Source organism: Argiope bruennichi, chromosome 5, assembly GCF_947563725.1.
Source record: "Argiope bruennichi chromosome 5, qqArgBrue1.1, whole genome shotgun sequence".
NCBI lineage: Eukaryota > Metazoa > Arthropoda > Arachnida > Araneae > Araneidae > Argiope > Argiope bruennichi.
In genome coordinates, this window is record NC_079155.1 from 129,697,589 (window position 1) to 129,711,349 (window position 13,761).

The following is a 13,761-nucleotide window of genomic DNA, read 5'->3' on the forward strand; positions in this document are numbered from 1 at the left end:
GACAGATGATCAGTTGTCACAAATTATATGGAGTGATGAAACAAACATATTGTTATTTGGTAGCGAAAATAGGGAAAGCATAGAATAGGCGAAGAGGTACATCCTGACTGCATTCAGGTAACTATGAAGAACTTAGTGTTATGATTTGGTCATGCATGTCAGCATGACCAAAGTATTCAGTATTAGTCTCCTTCATGTTATCAATGGGACATAAAATGTAAGAAAATACACTAACATTATTCAAGAACCAAAAATTACATCTTCCATCAGTGATCTCTTTCCCAACAATGCATCATTTATTTTTCAGCAGGATTCATCCCCTTGCCACACATCAAAAATATCGAAAGCATGGGTTGGTACAAAGAGCATTGAATTGTTATCATGGTCAGGAAACAGTTCTGACCTCAAAATTATTGAGAACTTATGGAATCGTTTGAAAATTCTTGTACATATGAAGCATTCATCAAATAAAAGAGAATTAATTGAGGCTATAATTGTTTCCTGGCATCATGCAATAACGAAAGAAGAGCTTAAAACTCTCATCAGCACAATAAAACATCAGGGTGAAGCTGAAATAAAAAATAAAGGCTACCCTACTAAGTACTGATAATTATTGCTGCTCACCTTTTTTTGTATTGTAGATATTTGAATTTTGCTTTTTGTATTAATATCAGCATTAAATTCTCTTTAAAATGGTTTATAAGAGTTAGCATTTTGTGAAACGTTACATTTTCTATAAGCATACAAAGTTGGGAAACATAAAAATTTTCAAAAGTGTCCAAAATTTTGGCCACCACTGTATATAAATGACATACATAAAAAAATTAAAAAATGCAATATGAAGAGTATGCAGAACTGAAGTCAGTAAATAACAAAATGTATCATCAAAACAAATAAACATTTTACTATAAATTTACCTTTTCACAATGCTCCATGAATTCAGCAAGATTAAGAAGTGTTTGAGTGATTTCAGGTATATTTTGAGTTGTTAAAGCCAACTGTAAGCTTTCTGCCAACTCAGCTTGCTGCTTTTCTTGCAATTCAGACCAACAGGAAAGAAATATTGCATTAAACATGTCCCTGAAATGATTAATGCATTATGTATTGATTATTTTAATTCTAATTTATCAAATAGTAGACATTTCAATGAAAGATATTAATGTGCTTATCATTCTACATTATTCATTTCAGTTATCTTTCTTTATTTTATTACTGTCCACCTTTGGTAAAAATTTCGTTTATCCATTTTATTATCTAAAATGGATTTAAACATTACATCAACAAAATTTAAAATGTAAATTATTAGATAATAATTAATAAATTCAAAACTTAATATTAATAAATTCGAAAAAGTAATTTAAAACTAGATTTCCCTGATGTAGTGCAGAAATCTGAAGAAGGGAGGGCAGAACATTTGCTTATTTAATCATAATGTAAAATTACTAAGTCTGTCAACAAATATAGCTCTCATATTACTTCAAAACTGAACAAAATATAACTAAAATAATTCAAAAGGAATATTTGAAAATAAATTGTCTCTTTTGAGAAAAATTATAGGTTACAATTGAACAGTCAAGCAAAGAAATATCTAAAATTTAGCAAAACATTTGATTGATTAAAATTAAAAAAAAAAAATGCAAGAATGTCAAAAATCTGATGCAATATTAGATAGTATTTAAAAAATAGTCATGTGCAATTAGAAATATGTGTATGCATACATGCGTGTCATTTCACACCATGCGTGCAGCATCAAACTCTTCCTCTACTTCCAAGAGGGAATAATATTTTGTAACCAAATAGTGAAAGGTATTGTTATTTTTATATATCTTTTAATAAGTAATGAAAGGTTCATGCTGCTTCAAAAAAAATTGCTGAATTTTTTATAGGACTTGAATTAATATCACTGAATCATTTTATGAAATTATTCTTTCAAAAGTTGTAGACAAACTGGTACTTTAATTTAAAATTTAACTTTCTTTCTATATTATTCAAATTAAGAAAAGAAAAAGAAAAAAAAAAGGATTAAAGGGCACCTATTTCGCAAACAGTGGGATAACTATGGTGGGGCAAGCACAATAATTGTCCTGGGAAACATTACCAGTGGGTGCAAAATTTTGAAATAAATCAGCTGAATGTAATAAAAAGAATTTTTTAACTATATTCCCCAGAATTAGGATAAAACATCTTAAAAATAAAAATGAAAACATTTTTCTATCATTTTAGTAATTTTATACATTCATTTACCGCAATTTTCTCCATTCAAATAATTATTTCGATTCTGTATAAAAAATATCATGTCTGACATAGATAAGCTGTTGTGAACATTTAAAAATGTTTTTTTGAATACTATACAATACTATACTATACTACTCGATACTATAAATAAGCTCAATGTGAATTTAATATAAATAAGATTGGATTGGTTGGTTGTTGGGTTTATTGGCGCAAGAGCCAATCTTGGCTATACTGCGCTAAATAAGATTGGAAGGTTATATATTCTAAGTTATATATCAGTCAGCAAGAAAACAATTAGTGTTTTAGTGTTTGTTTAATAGATAGCTTAGAAATGCTATAAACAATAGTGGATTTCCAACTACACAGATTAAGCAACTACCTGGAGTCGCACAGCTAAGAGGGAAACTACAAACAAAGTGATTAAAAAATTTCAATTTCATAATTCTCGAATAAATTAAGTTTATAAAAAAATACAAATGATAGGAATGGTAAAATATTAGGATAATATAACCAGTTTGTCAAGAACAATTGTTTAAGCTCCTATAATTTTTATTACATTCATTCAATTATTATAATATTTATAAAACCAATAACTGTTTCAATGATATTGTACAAAGTCAGCATTCTAAAGTTATAATGGATACATAAAACAAATATATATTACCATAGATAATAAAATGAAACTATATATTGATCTAAAACAAATCAGTAACATGTAAAACTAAACTGATTATATAATAAAAAGGGAAAGGGGGGGGGCTTCATAATGTACACTGCTTTGGATTGAAAAATACCTGAACTCATCTTTGGTTATAAACTTAACTGAATGAGAAAATTTTTGGATAAACTTCATTAGTAATACATGTACCATGTGTTGAAATTATAAGACAAAAAATGTGATGGAAGAGGCATGGACAGAGCAATGAACTATTAATTGGATATTTTTGCTACATTTTTGAAGCAGGAATCAACATCTTTCATAATAAATTAATAACAGAACAGCTAAGTAAGAAACTTTGAAATCTTTTTTAGCCCATAATATTAGTGCTGTGCTGGAAAGTAAAACTTCCAATAAAGCCTTTACAATCCATTAATATATATATATATATATATATATATATATATATATATATATATATATATATATATATATATATATATATATATATATATATATATATATATATATATACTTCAAATATTTGAAAACTTGCTTTCATCAAATTAAATTTAAGAAAACAACTCATTGAGCAATGTCACAATCATGTAAAATATATAAAATAAATAGTGACTAAAAGCTCCACTTTGTCTGCAATAATAATTTTAGAAGTTATCATTAAAATTACTGATATTTTATTTAATTTCTGATGAGTTAAAATTAACTTGTCAAAAAATCGCTTTGTTGTGCATGTTACCATCCTCCTCTCAATATATGTGGCAAGTTTAGTAACTTTAATTCTAATAAGTTGGTCTGTAATTATGGAAACAGAGACAAGCAACACATTTCTGCTTTCAATATTGATAGATATAACTAAACTATATACAAATGGCTCTTTCATCTGAAAACTATATACAAATGGCTCTTTCATCTGAAAGACATCATAAAAATGTTTTTAATTATTTTGAAAGTTGTGAATGAAATTTTGTTATCTTGCTAAGGAAACATTTGATATGTTAATAGTTTAAATCACAATATATATATATATAATGTAAAAATATTTTTTTTATGCAGCAGCATGGCCAAAGAGAGAAAACACTTTTGAATTTTTAAACTTTGCTTTATTCCATTCTGGGAGGCATAATACGTACAAGAAAGAAACATTGAAAGTGACGTTTGTTCACAAGCAATACAAGAGCAAAAGAGTGTAAGGGAGACTGAAATATTTTTTCCGAGTGATACTGTGAGATTCTGATAGGGATTCTTTGATACATGTATACTTAGAAAAGGGAAATATAGGTATCTTTTAACAGAATTCGCTTAGCTTAACATATTTTTATCCCTTTGGAGCGTGTGAAAATGCCGATTAAAGCAGTTTTACAGAGCTCGTGAAGCTTTAATTAAATAAAAAAAAAGGGTGGAATTGAATCAGGAAATAAGAGAACACTTTAGAATTAAGTTAATATGAGTGAAATTAAGATAAAAATTAGGAAATTAATTAGGATTTAAATTAGATTTTAATCGGAACAGTTATTTTTGTGAAATCTTTGACGTATTCGAATAACATGAAATCAATATATATTTCACTGATCTTGTCAGGTTGAAATAAGCTTGCTGAGGCCCCTAGTGCTGATATTTTTTTTTTTTGGATGCTCCTTCTGAAATAACAATATATAAAGTACAAGCATTTCGTTTTTTCTATCAATTCGTTTTGAAATATAATTTCTGATGCTTCTGTACATTTTAATCATATTTTTGTAAATGATTGTCTTTATAATTATCTATTATAATTTATATATAAGACATACTGACCAACTACTATGCTAAATGAGCTCAAATATGTTTTATATACATTATCAATTCTCACCTCAGCATAATATTTTTTAAAAGTGAGATCTGAGGATTGCATCTTAAAAAATAAGGATGGGTCACGGTTTACCCCGAGTATCACTTTATGTTGATATGCTTGTGCCTGCAAAGAATGTTTGGGCTGAATTTGATGGCTCAAGGTTCTATAATTTGTTCTGTAGATAACCCACTGACAGAATGCTTTCGATAAACTCCATTTTATTCACTATCAATTTATGTAAATTTAATTTGTTAAAAAATTGTTATCATTTCATAACTTAATGAATAAAAAAAGATTATAATTTTATATTCATTTATAAAAAAATGTTTAAAAATTCTATAGATTTCTCTAGATGGGCTGTGCCCCTAAAATGAGGACATTATTCTCAGTAGGGAGAAGTTGATTAAATTTTTTTTTCTTACATAAAAAATCAATGTTCAATCAAAAAATCAAAAAGTCAACTAATCAAATTCTCTAATTTTTATCATTACATTTCAAAAATTTTAATAACTTTGCAAGGGAGGGTTCATTAAAAACTATTAATTAAGCCAAAATAGACACTACACTATAATAGGGCAATACATCTCCAAGTGCACACAACTGAGTTGATATGGATTTGCCAATAATGTAGCATTTAACTGACTTCTAGTCTGAATCATAATTTCAATTTTTGAATAAATTTTGTTAATCAATAAGTAATAAACATTTTAAAGCTAAGCTAAAGGACATTTTAAACTTCAAATATATATAAAAAAGAAATCTATATTAAAAAGCATACAGTAGATGTCAAACTGCAAGTGAAGCACACTGAAACAGAGATATTGAATTGCCATATGTTTCAATTCCGGAATATTCTTAAAATCTTCATATATAAAAAAAAAACTTATAAAAACAAATAAAATTAGAAATAATTGTTGCATAAATTATAATAAATTAGAATATATAATTTTAAAAAAAAGAGTAAAATTTTTAGACTTTTGCAGGAAATAAAGATAATGTACAAAAATTCTGAAAAAATTAAGAAATATATACTAATTTAATAAGTAACTTTTGATACCTATTGTACTTTGATGGGACAATTTTTAATTATTCGATTCAATACACAATTAACCCAGAATTCTTTGCTAAAGCATTAGAGATGGTATAACACATCAAATGTAATAGTAATCAGTATAAAACATGAGCAACTAGAAGCTAGATTCAAGTTGCATGCATACAGCTAGAAATTACAAATCAGCCACTTTCTTTTAATTAGAAGCAATGACAGAAATAGTATCTCTGGGACTCTAGGACATCTGATATCAGTCTGATTTACATCTATTGATCGTATTTGTAACTACATATTCTTGTCATTTTTTAAAAAATTCTTTCTTCCAGATTTAGTTTATTCTAACATTTCCTTTGTCCACGAATTTTGGATCAAAAATATTTGTCAAAGGGTTATTTTATTTCTACATCTTAAAATCAAATTTAAAAAAATAAATTCAACAACTAACATGCTAAGGGGGGGAGACAACAACAACAAAAAAAAAAACATAGTTTCTACTTAAGCAGTTGATCGTAAGACTCAGCCAAGGCACAACATGATCGAAGTGCAGGGGAAGGAGACTCCTTTAGCAGAACAACACTCATCCTCTTCAGCCATTCTAACCAATCATCACGGGACACTCTTCGTGTAGATGCCCATGCCTGACAAATGAAGAAGGCATGAGAATTTATTCATTATAATTAGAAATTCTTTCAACAGATGAAAATAACTAAATATTGAAAATATCATTGTAATTGTAAAATAATTCATCATATTATTGTAAAATATTTCATAACTAGCACCAATTACCAAAATTAATAAAATAGAAGTTTTCTTTTTACAGACAGAAATTGAAATCTGAAAATTAGGCCTATGAATAAAAAGAAAAAATAGTATTTAATTGGTTGGTGGACAAGTGTAGACATCTTGTTTGGATTAAACAATGTTTCTGTCATATTATCTTCTGATGGAGTTAAAAAAAAAAAAAAAATTGAGCATATATTGGAAAGGATACAAAGTTACAAATTAGTTACAAAGAATAAGATTAAAAAAAAAATGTTTATTTGTGTTCATCTGTATTAGTAAATTATGTTAAAAATCTTAATTTGATTGGAATGAATAAATGGTACAGTTAAGCAATTTCAACAAATATATGACATAAAAAAATCAATCTTAAAAAGCCAATAAAAATGAGTTCTTCAATGAACAAAAAATCATGAGCCTTTTTGGACAATGGCAAGATATATATATACAATCCAGTTGGTTAAATTTTGTTCACATTAAACAACTTCAAATATAAAAATTTCATGACTTTTACGATAACCAAATAGTAAAAACATATTATTTTGAATAAGATTTTATAATTATCGCAGACATACAAAATAATCACTCAGCATTTGGGTACCTATGAAAAGAACATACCCTTTGTAAGTTAAAGACATTGATTGGAAGTTTTCGACGTGGATTGCCAACATCAGAGCTTGTAGCACTTATGTCTGCATCAGGGGATTTGTTTTTCTTCTTTGCATACATTAAAGGGTCATCAGTTTCCTCAGCTGCAGTACCCTATAAATACAGAAAAAGAGCCAATCAATAGATTTTGAAATCTGCAATGGCAGGAAAGCTAAATTCAACAAATACAAAAATTACCTTTATTATGCGACTAATCAGAACATCGTATCTTTGGTGATTAATACGATGTTTTGTGAGAACTTTATGGACCATTGGAATAAATATTTGATATTTTTTCCCTAACTGTATGACAACGGAGCATAAAGTATCCATAGCTGTCTAAAAATGATAAGACAAAAAAAAAAAAATAATAATAATAATAATAAAACACTGAAAAAATTTGTACTGAAAAAGTTATAATAAAAGTTATAATAAATAAAGTTATAACACTGAAAAAGTTATAATTTACATAAAAATTCATAAAAATATAAAATTAAAAAAATGATTATTTTTCATTTAAATTCAAAATAACATTTCAATATAATATAAAAAAGCATTTTTAAACTAAAACAGGAAATATATCAAAAGAATAAATTACATATTTTACAACAAATATAAACTTTTACAAATATAAGTTGCAGATTAAATTAAATTTTTATTTTAAATCAAAGTTTCTGTTATTCTTAGCATTTATAATATTTTGATAAGAAATGATCATAAAGTTATAAATGCTATGAATTTTGATCATAAATGATTTTAGCCACTCACTTTAACACAAAATGTCAAGCATAAGCAAGTTTAAAAGTTTAACATAAATCAAATATAATGCTAATAAATAACGAGTCCTTTTTTTTTTTTTTTTTTTGTCATTCACAATTATTTGCATATTTTTTTAAAAGCAGGAGTGATATTAACTTATTTCTGAATAAAAATGCTGATAAATAATGAATCTTTTTTTTCCTCCTTCACAATTACTTATATATTCTAAATTAATTGAAGGCATGAGAGATATCTACTTCTGAATAAAGAAACACATTTTCAGAAAATGTTTAATGGAAAAATGTTTTTGAAAATTCATAGTGAACCACATTTTTAGAGTAATAGGGGTCGGTCTACACAATTAACAGATAAAGAAAAACAGCTGCTATGTAAACTTACAGATCGTAAATCTGGGACAGTATCCAAATTACGAACTAATGGTTGAAGAATTCGAGAAGCAAATTCAGAGAAATCTAAAGTTTCAGATAAATAATCTATGGTTTCTAAGGCACACCTGTAACAACAAATATATAATAAACATCATCAAACAAATATCATTTACAGAAGCAAATTATGAGTAATCTGCAGTTTCAGATAAATAAGCTATGGTTTCTAAGGCACACCTGCAACACTAAAAAAATATAATAAATGAAAATAAATATTTCTCTTCAGAATAAAACACAATTTAACATTTGTTTCAAATAATTGAGATTGATATTTAAATTCATGTGAAACCATCTATTTAAGAACTTATTTTTTAATCAGAATTATTTTCACAATCAATAAGTAAAAACACATTTTCTGTTATTTAATTGTGCAAATAGTAGGGAGTGCTAGTTTTAATCTTTTTTCTTTTTTTTTTATGGATTTTTCTACAAATTTTTCAGCATTTTCAAAAAGAAAACTAAGTTTTTCTGTTTGGTAATGATAAAAAAATATATATTTAATTTTAATATAATAATTAAATAATTATAATTCCAAAAAATCAGATTTAGATATAATGCCATATTTACTATAACATGATTTAAGTAAAAGTTTCAAATTTAAATTCTGTGAAACTTATTCGCAAATATATTCAGCATTAAAAAAAAAAGTCTAGCAATTGAAATCTTTATATGTCATATATTTTCATTACTATTTATTAAATAGTCTTAAATATAAGGGAGGAAATTTCAAATTTGCATACTTGCAAATATTACAGATTTGTACCAAATCATCAAAAGACTGTTGAATAGTTGGAAAAATAAATACATTAGATTGTTAAGTAACGAAGGAATAGCCAAATAAACCATATCAATTCTTGAGAATTATAGTGAAAAGTTATAAAAAGCAATGATTAACCAAGTCAAATAGAATTTTTTTTTTGCAGCATGTTCTTTATTTTTAGACACTATTTAACACCATTTCAATGCTAAACAAATCAAGACCTATAACAAAGATTAAAATATATTTAATGAGGGACTTAAAATTTTATATTTAACTTTTAAACTTTTATTTAAAGAAAAGAAAAATATGAATAGCTCATTAACTCATTATGAAAATTGCAAATAAATAATTAGATATGAAATAGTTTTCATATGTTAAATTAGATGCAGTTCAAAAATTAAAGACAATGTTTATTATTTAATTTCAAATTGCCATAATTTGATTGAAATTATGAGTTCCTGTTAAATTGTTATGATTCTAAGCAGGCATTTTATCTCATTTCAAGAACTCTAACACTATAAGTTTTTAAAGAATAAATAAAAAACTATAATTACTTTTGTACACTCAGTGGAATATCAGAGGAATCAAAGAGCTTCACAATGGGTGGTATTAATAAATGAAGATAATCATCCAAGTTGTTACCAAATTTTTGTAATGCAACCAGAAGCTAAATAAAATAATTTTGTGAACAAAAATTGTTTCTAAAAACAAAATTGAAAGAAAGGAAAAGAGAAGCAAATCCATATGAAAGTTACCTTAACAGTTATCACACGTTCCTTGCTAGTGTCGTGTATGAACACTTTCAAAATGTTATGTATTAGTTGAGGTAAATAAATTTTAAATTCTGCTCCTAGAGCAATGACTACCTGTTCAATTAGTAGTATAATTGTACTTTGCATTTGGCTTTGTGGAGTCCAGAATTCCTACAAACAATTTCAAAGAATTACATTTCAGCCATAGATCCCCCAAAAAATAAGATAAAAAGAAAAATCACTTTCATGATTAGAGTATATCCAACATAAATGAGGAATACCAATTTAAAATTATATATTATGAATTTATGTAACAACATACTGTAATACTGTACTAACTGTATGCCAGTTAGATTATCTGACTCTGCACAGGATATATTAAAATTCTTTTTTAATTCACGATAATTTATAACAAATTAATTTTGAGAATAGAAAACTTAGAATATTTTAACAAGTTTGAAAATACAAAAAATACAGATACATTATTTTATGGTACACCACCACACTTTGATAAATATAACCTGAAAAATACTACAAATGTAAATATATGCATTATTTAATTTCATGAAGTTCATTTAAAAGATAAGTTTTTTTAAAGATTAATTATCCTTTAGAGACTGATTGGTTAGTTTATCTCATTAATAGCAATCCTTCAGTTAAATATATAAGTTTCAAATTCACAATAAAGCTGTTCAAAGAAATAATTTAAAATTGAAATGTCTAAATAATTAATAGCTATACAAAAAAAAAAAAAAAAAAAAAAAAAAACTAATCATTACTAAAATTGAAAGAAAAGTTTTTATTTTTATATAAACAATTTCAATGATTATATACTGGTAAATTGAATCCAATGTTGGCAGAGCAGCAATAAAATGAAGTTATCTGCTGTCTTTTTGTCTAGTTTCTCATTACATTACAAAAACAATTTAATATACATATAATTTTAAAATTAAATTAAGAATAGCAATATATATATATATATATATATATATAACAAAAAAAATTAATAAAAAAAGACAATACATTACATTTAATTCAAAATCAAGATAAAGTAAAAAATTGGAATTTCCTTTTCTTTAGATGAGTATGAGTGTCTCAATCCTGAGGTTAGTAGGGATCTTTATTCCCTTTATGTTTATCATCTGCTATGTACTTTCAAGTTTCGACAGTAAGGGGAAGTAGCTTTCCAAGGGAAGTTATCACTCTGTTTGCTTCTTAAAGATAATCTATGTGTTAGCGGCATGTGACGATTCATTAGATGTGATTTGTTGGTCCACAGTATATAATTCAGGAATTAGCATAGTTACCTTTTGTGGCAAAACTATTAGGAATCAAGCAAACAAGGCTTGGCATTAAGGGTGGTCAGTGTTCCTAGAGTGCATAAGTCTAAGCTGGCGTCAATGCATGTGTTGAGGTTGGAACTCTCAGAGTTGATTAACAGCCTTCCCTACTTGGTTTCAGAATAGATGTTATTACCAGGGCTCAAATAATACTGCTTCTTTGCATAGATTATTTTTCAAATTAATTTGTGCTAAAAGCTTAAATTTGGAGAGTGTAATATTGACTGTATTAGCAAATATGTCAGACTTTTTACTCTGTCATCTTTCAATACTATAAAAATTTTGCCCTGTTTCATCCTTTGCTATTAATCAAAGCAGAATAATAGAAATTTGTGAAGAGCCAAATTCAATTAAAAAATTAAAGTCAGACAACTTAATAGAAATCATGTCTTGTTTCTAGATTAAATTTCTTCTTCTGGATAGCGCAATATGCATCACTCCATAGAAAACTTTAAATTTTATTAGTATAAGATTTTTTTTATGTACAAAATTGAATTTGAAAAATCCCTAGAAATTGAAAGTTTTGATAAATTGTCAGATTGAAATATACATACAACCCAGCAGCTCATGACACAAATTCTCCACCATATCAAAGAGGTAACATGAAAAATAAATTTAAAAATTAAGAAAAAAAAAACATTTATCATATGCCAAAGAGGGTGCACTGTTTGACTACAACAGTCAATCTTTTGCCATAATTGTCAAATAAAGCAAATCTGTTTAAGCTTTTGAAATATTCATCCAAATCGATTCCAGTACTATTGATCTGCTCTGTCCTCCTACATCTAAAACATCTGTATCAACACTAAGTTATGATAAGATCTGTAATGTTACACAACTACTTATAAAGAAAAAAGCTAAACAGGATTTCAGTAATCATTTAATGAGAACGCAACCAATTATTAGACTGTAGCTCCAATTAAATATTTTAAAATCTTAATTAAATATTTTAATATTCCAAATAATGAATCTAAATATAAAATCAATCAATCCAGATTCAATTCAAACACTTCTTAATTCAATGGATATGTAAGAAACTGATAATTACACTGGCTATGACCCAGAGGAAACTATTAAAGATACAACCCACAAATTTACAGAACAGCAACGATCTGCAAATCATACTAATTTTAATTCACTAGCCTTTACTGTATATGAAAGTAAAGGTAACAAATAACAACATAAGAGAAAAGACTGACATTTTGTTTAACATTAAAATTTTAACTGCATCCCAATATGTTGACATCTATTGAGCAAATTTTAACTTTTCCATTTCTTTTATGTAGGAAAAATAAATATTTGTATTTTAATTTCTAGACATTTAAAAAACTATATTTATATGTTATCCTCACATTTTATCACACTGCATTAAAACTGTTAACCCACTATATTTCATTGGCTTTTTCTTTATGTTTCTAAAAAAAATGAAACTTTTATATGCACCATGTGTTTAGATTTTTGGTGTTGATCAAAAATGTTTTTTTTTATGCCATTCAATTCCTTATAATCATAATCAAATTTTTATACATTGAATTAGTCATGTTCTTATATGCCCTACAGACTATTTTGTTTTCCAACGAACACAACTTCCATGTATATATTAGAAACATGAGCTCTATAGAAATGCTTTCTCCTTTCTATCAGATTCATTTCATGAAATCTTGAGTCTCTTGGGGACTCTACAAAATAAGTACCTTGATACCCTGTTTTGCTTGATTATGAATCATATTAGAATTTTTATAAATGAGCATATAGATAATTATGAGTGAAGACATCTTTGGTCTTGCAAAGATGCTCTCGAAGCTCGTGATGTGAAGTATTCCTCTTTTCATCCTCTCAATTCTGAATGGTAAGAGTCACGGAATCATCAAATCACACGCATGCAAGCGAAAAAAAAAAAATTACTGAATTAAATATATTATTTCATTCTGGTCTTGTTTTCTAGTTTCTGAGATTGATGTCAAATCGACTAAACTCACCATTGGTCAAATCATTTCACACATAAATAGTTTTTATTCAGCGATAAAGCTCCTCTATCTGAGGTGCTAAACGAATAAAAAGTTTTGTATCTTTTAATTGAATTTTAATCTTCCTCATTTATATTTTATTTAACTAATCATCACTGGACATGCAAATATTGGCTCAGAATATCCTCATCAAAATATTTTTAAAGTCATATTACAGTAGAGTGCAACATGATATTAGTTTACAATTTTCTATAGAATTTTGTATGAATTTCGATTTTATTGAATCATTTTAGAATTCTTTTAGACAATTGTTTATTATCTTTTAAATATATGTCTGCTGTGGTATAGCCATATCCGAAGTTGTGCCATTAAATCCGACAAATCAAGTACTCTATAGCTTTGCCATTTGCACTTATCTTCAGTCAAAATAAAACTCATTCACTTGAGATGATCTTAAATAAGAATTAGTTATTATGGTAAATGAAATTTCACAAACAATGAGTAAGTAAAAGATAA

At 26.6% G+C, this 13,761-nt stretch overlaps 1 protein-coding gene across 2 annotated transcripts in view; it reads right to left on the reverse strand.

Annotated features, from left to right (window-relative positions):
• The window catches only part of LOC129968767 (serine/threonine-protein kinase mTOR-like), a 132,784-nt gene that overhangs the window by 62,518 nt on the left and 56,505 nt on the right, over positions 1-13,761 (reverse strand). For both annotated transcript variants that reach the window (XM_056083002.1, XM_056083001.1), the window contains exons 23-29: positions 9,942-10,109; positions 9,741-9,853; positions 8,380-8,494; positions 7,420-7,560; positions 7,192-7,335; positions 6,289-6,431; positions 918-1,080 (exon numbers count right to left, since the gene is read on the reverse strand). In XM_056083002.1, coding sequence (XP_055938977.1) covers positions 918-1,080; positions 6,289-6,431; positions 7,192-7,335; positions 7,420-7,560; positions 8,380-8,494; positions 9,741-9,853; positions 9,942-10,109 — 987 coding nt within the window. The remainder of the gene's footprint in view (positions 1-917; positions 1,081-6,288; positions 6,432-7,191; positions 7,336-7,419; positions 7,561-8,379; positions 8,495-9,740; positions 9,854-9,941; positions 10,110-13,761) is intronic.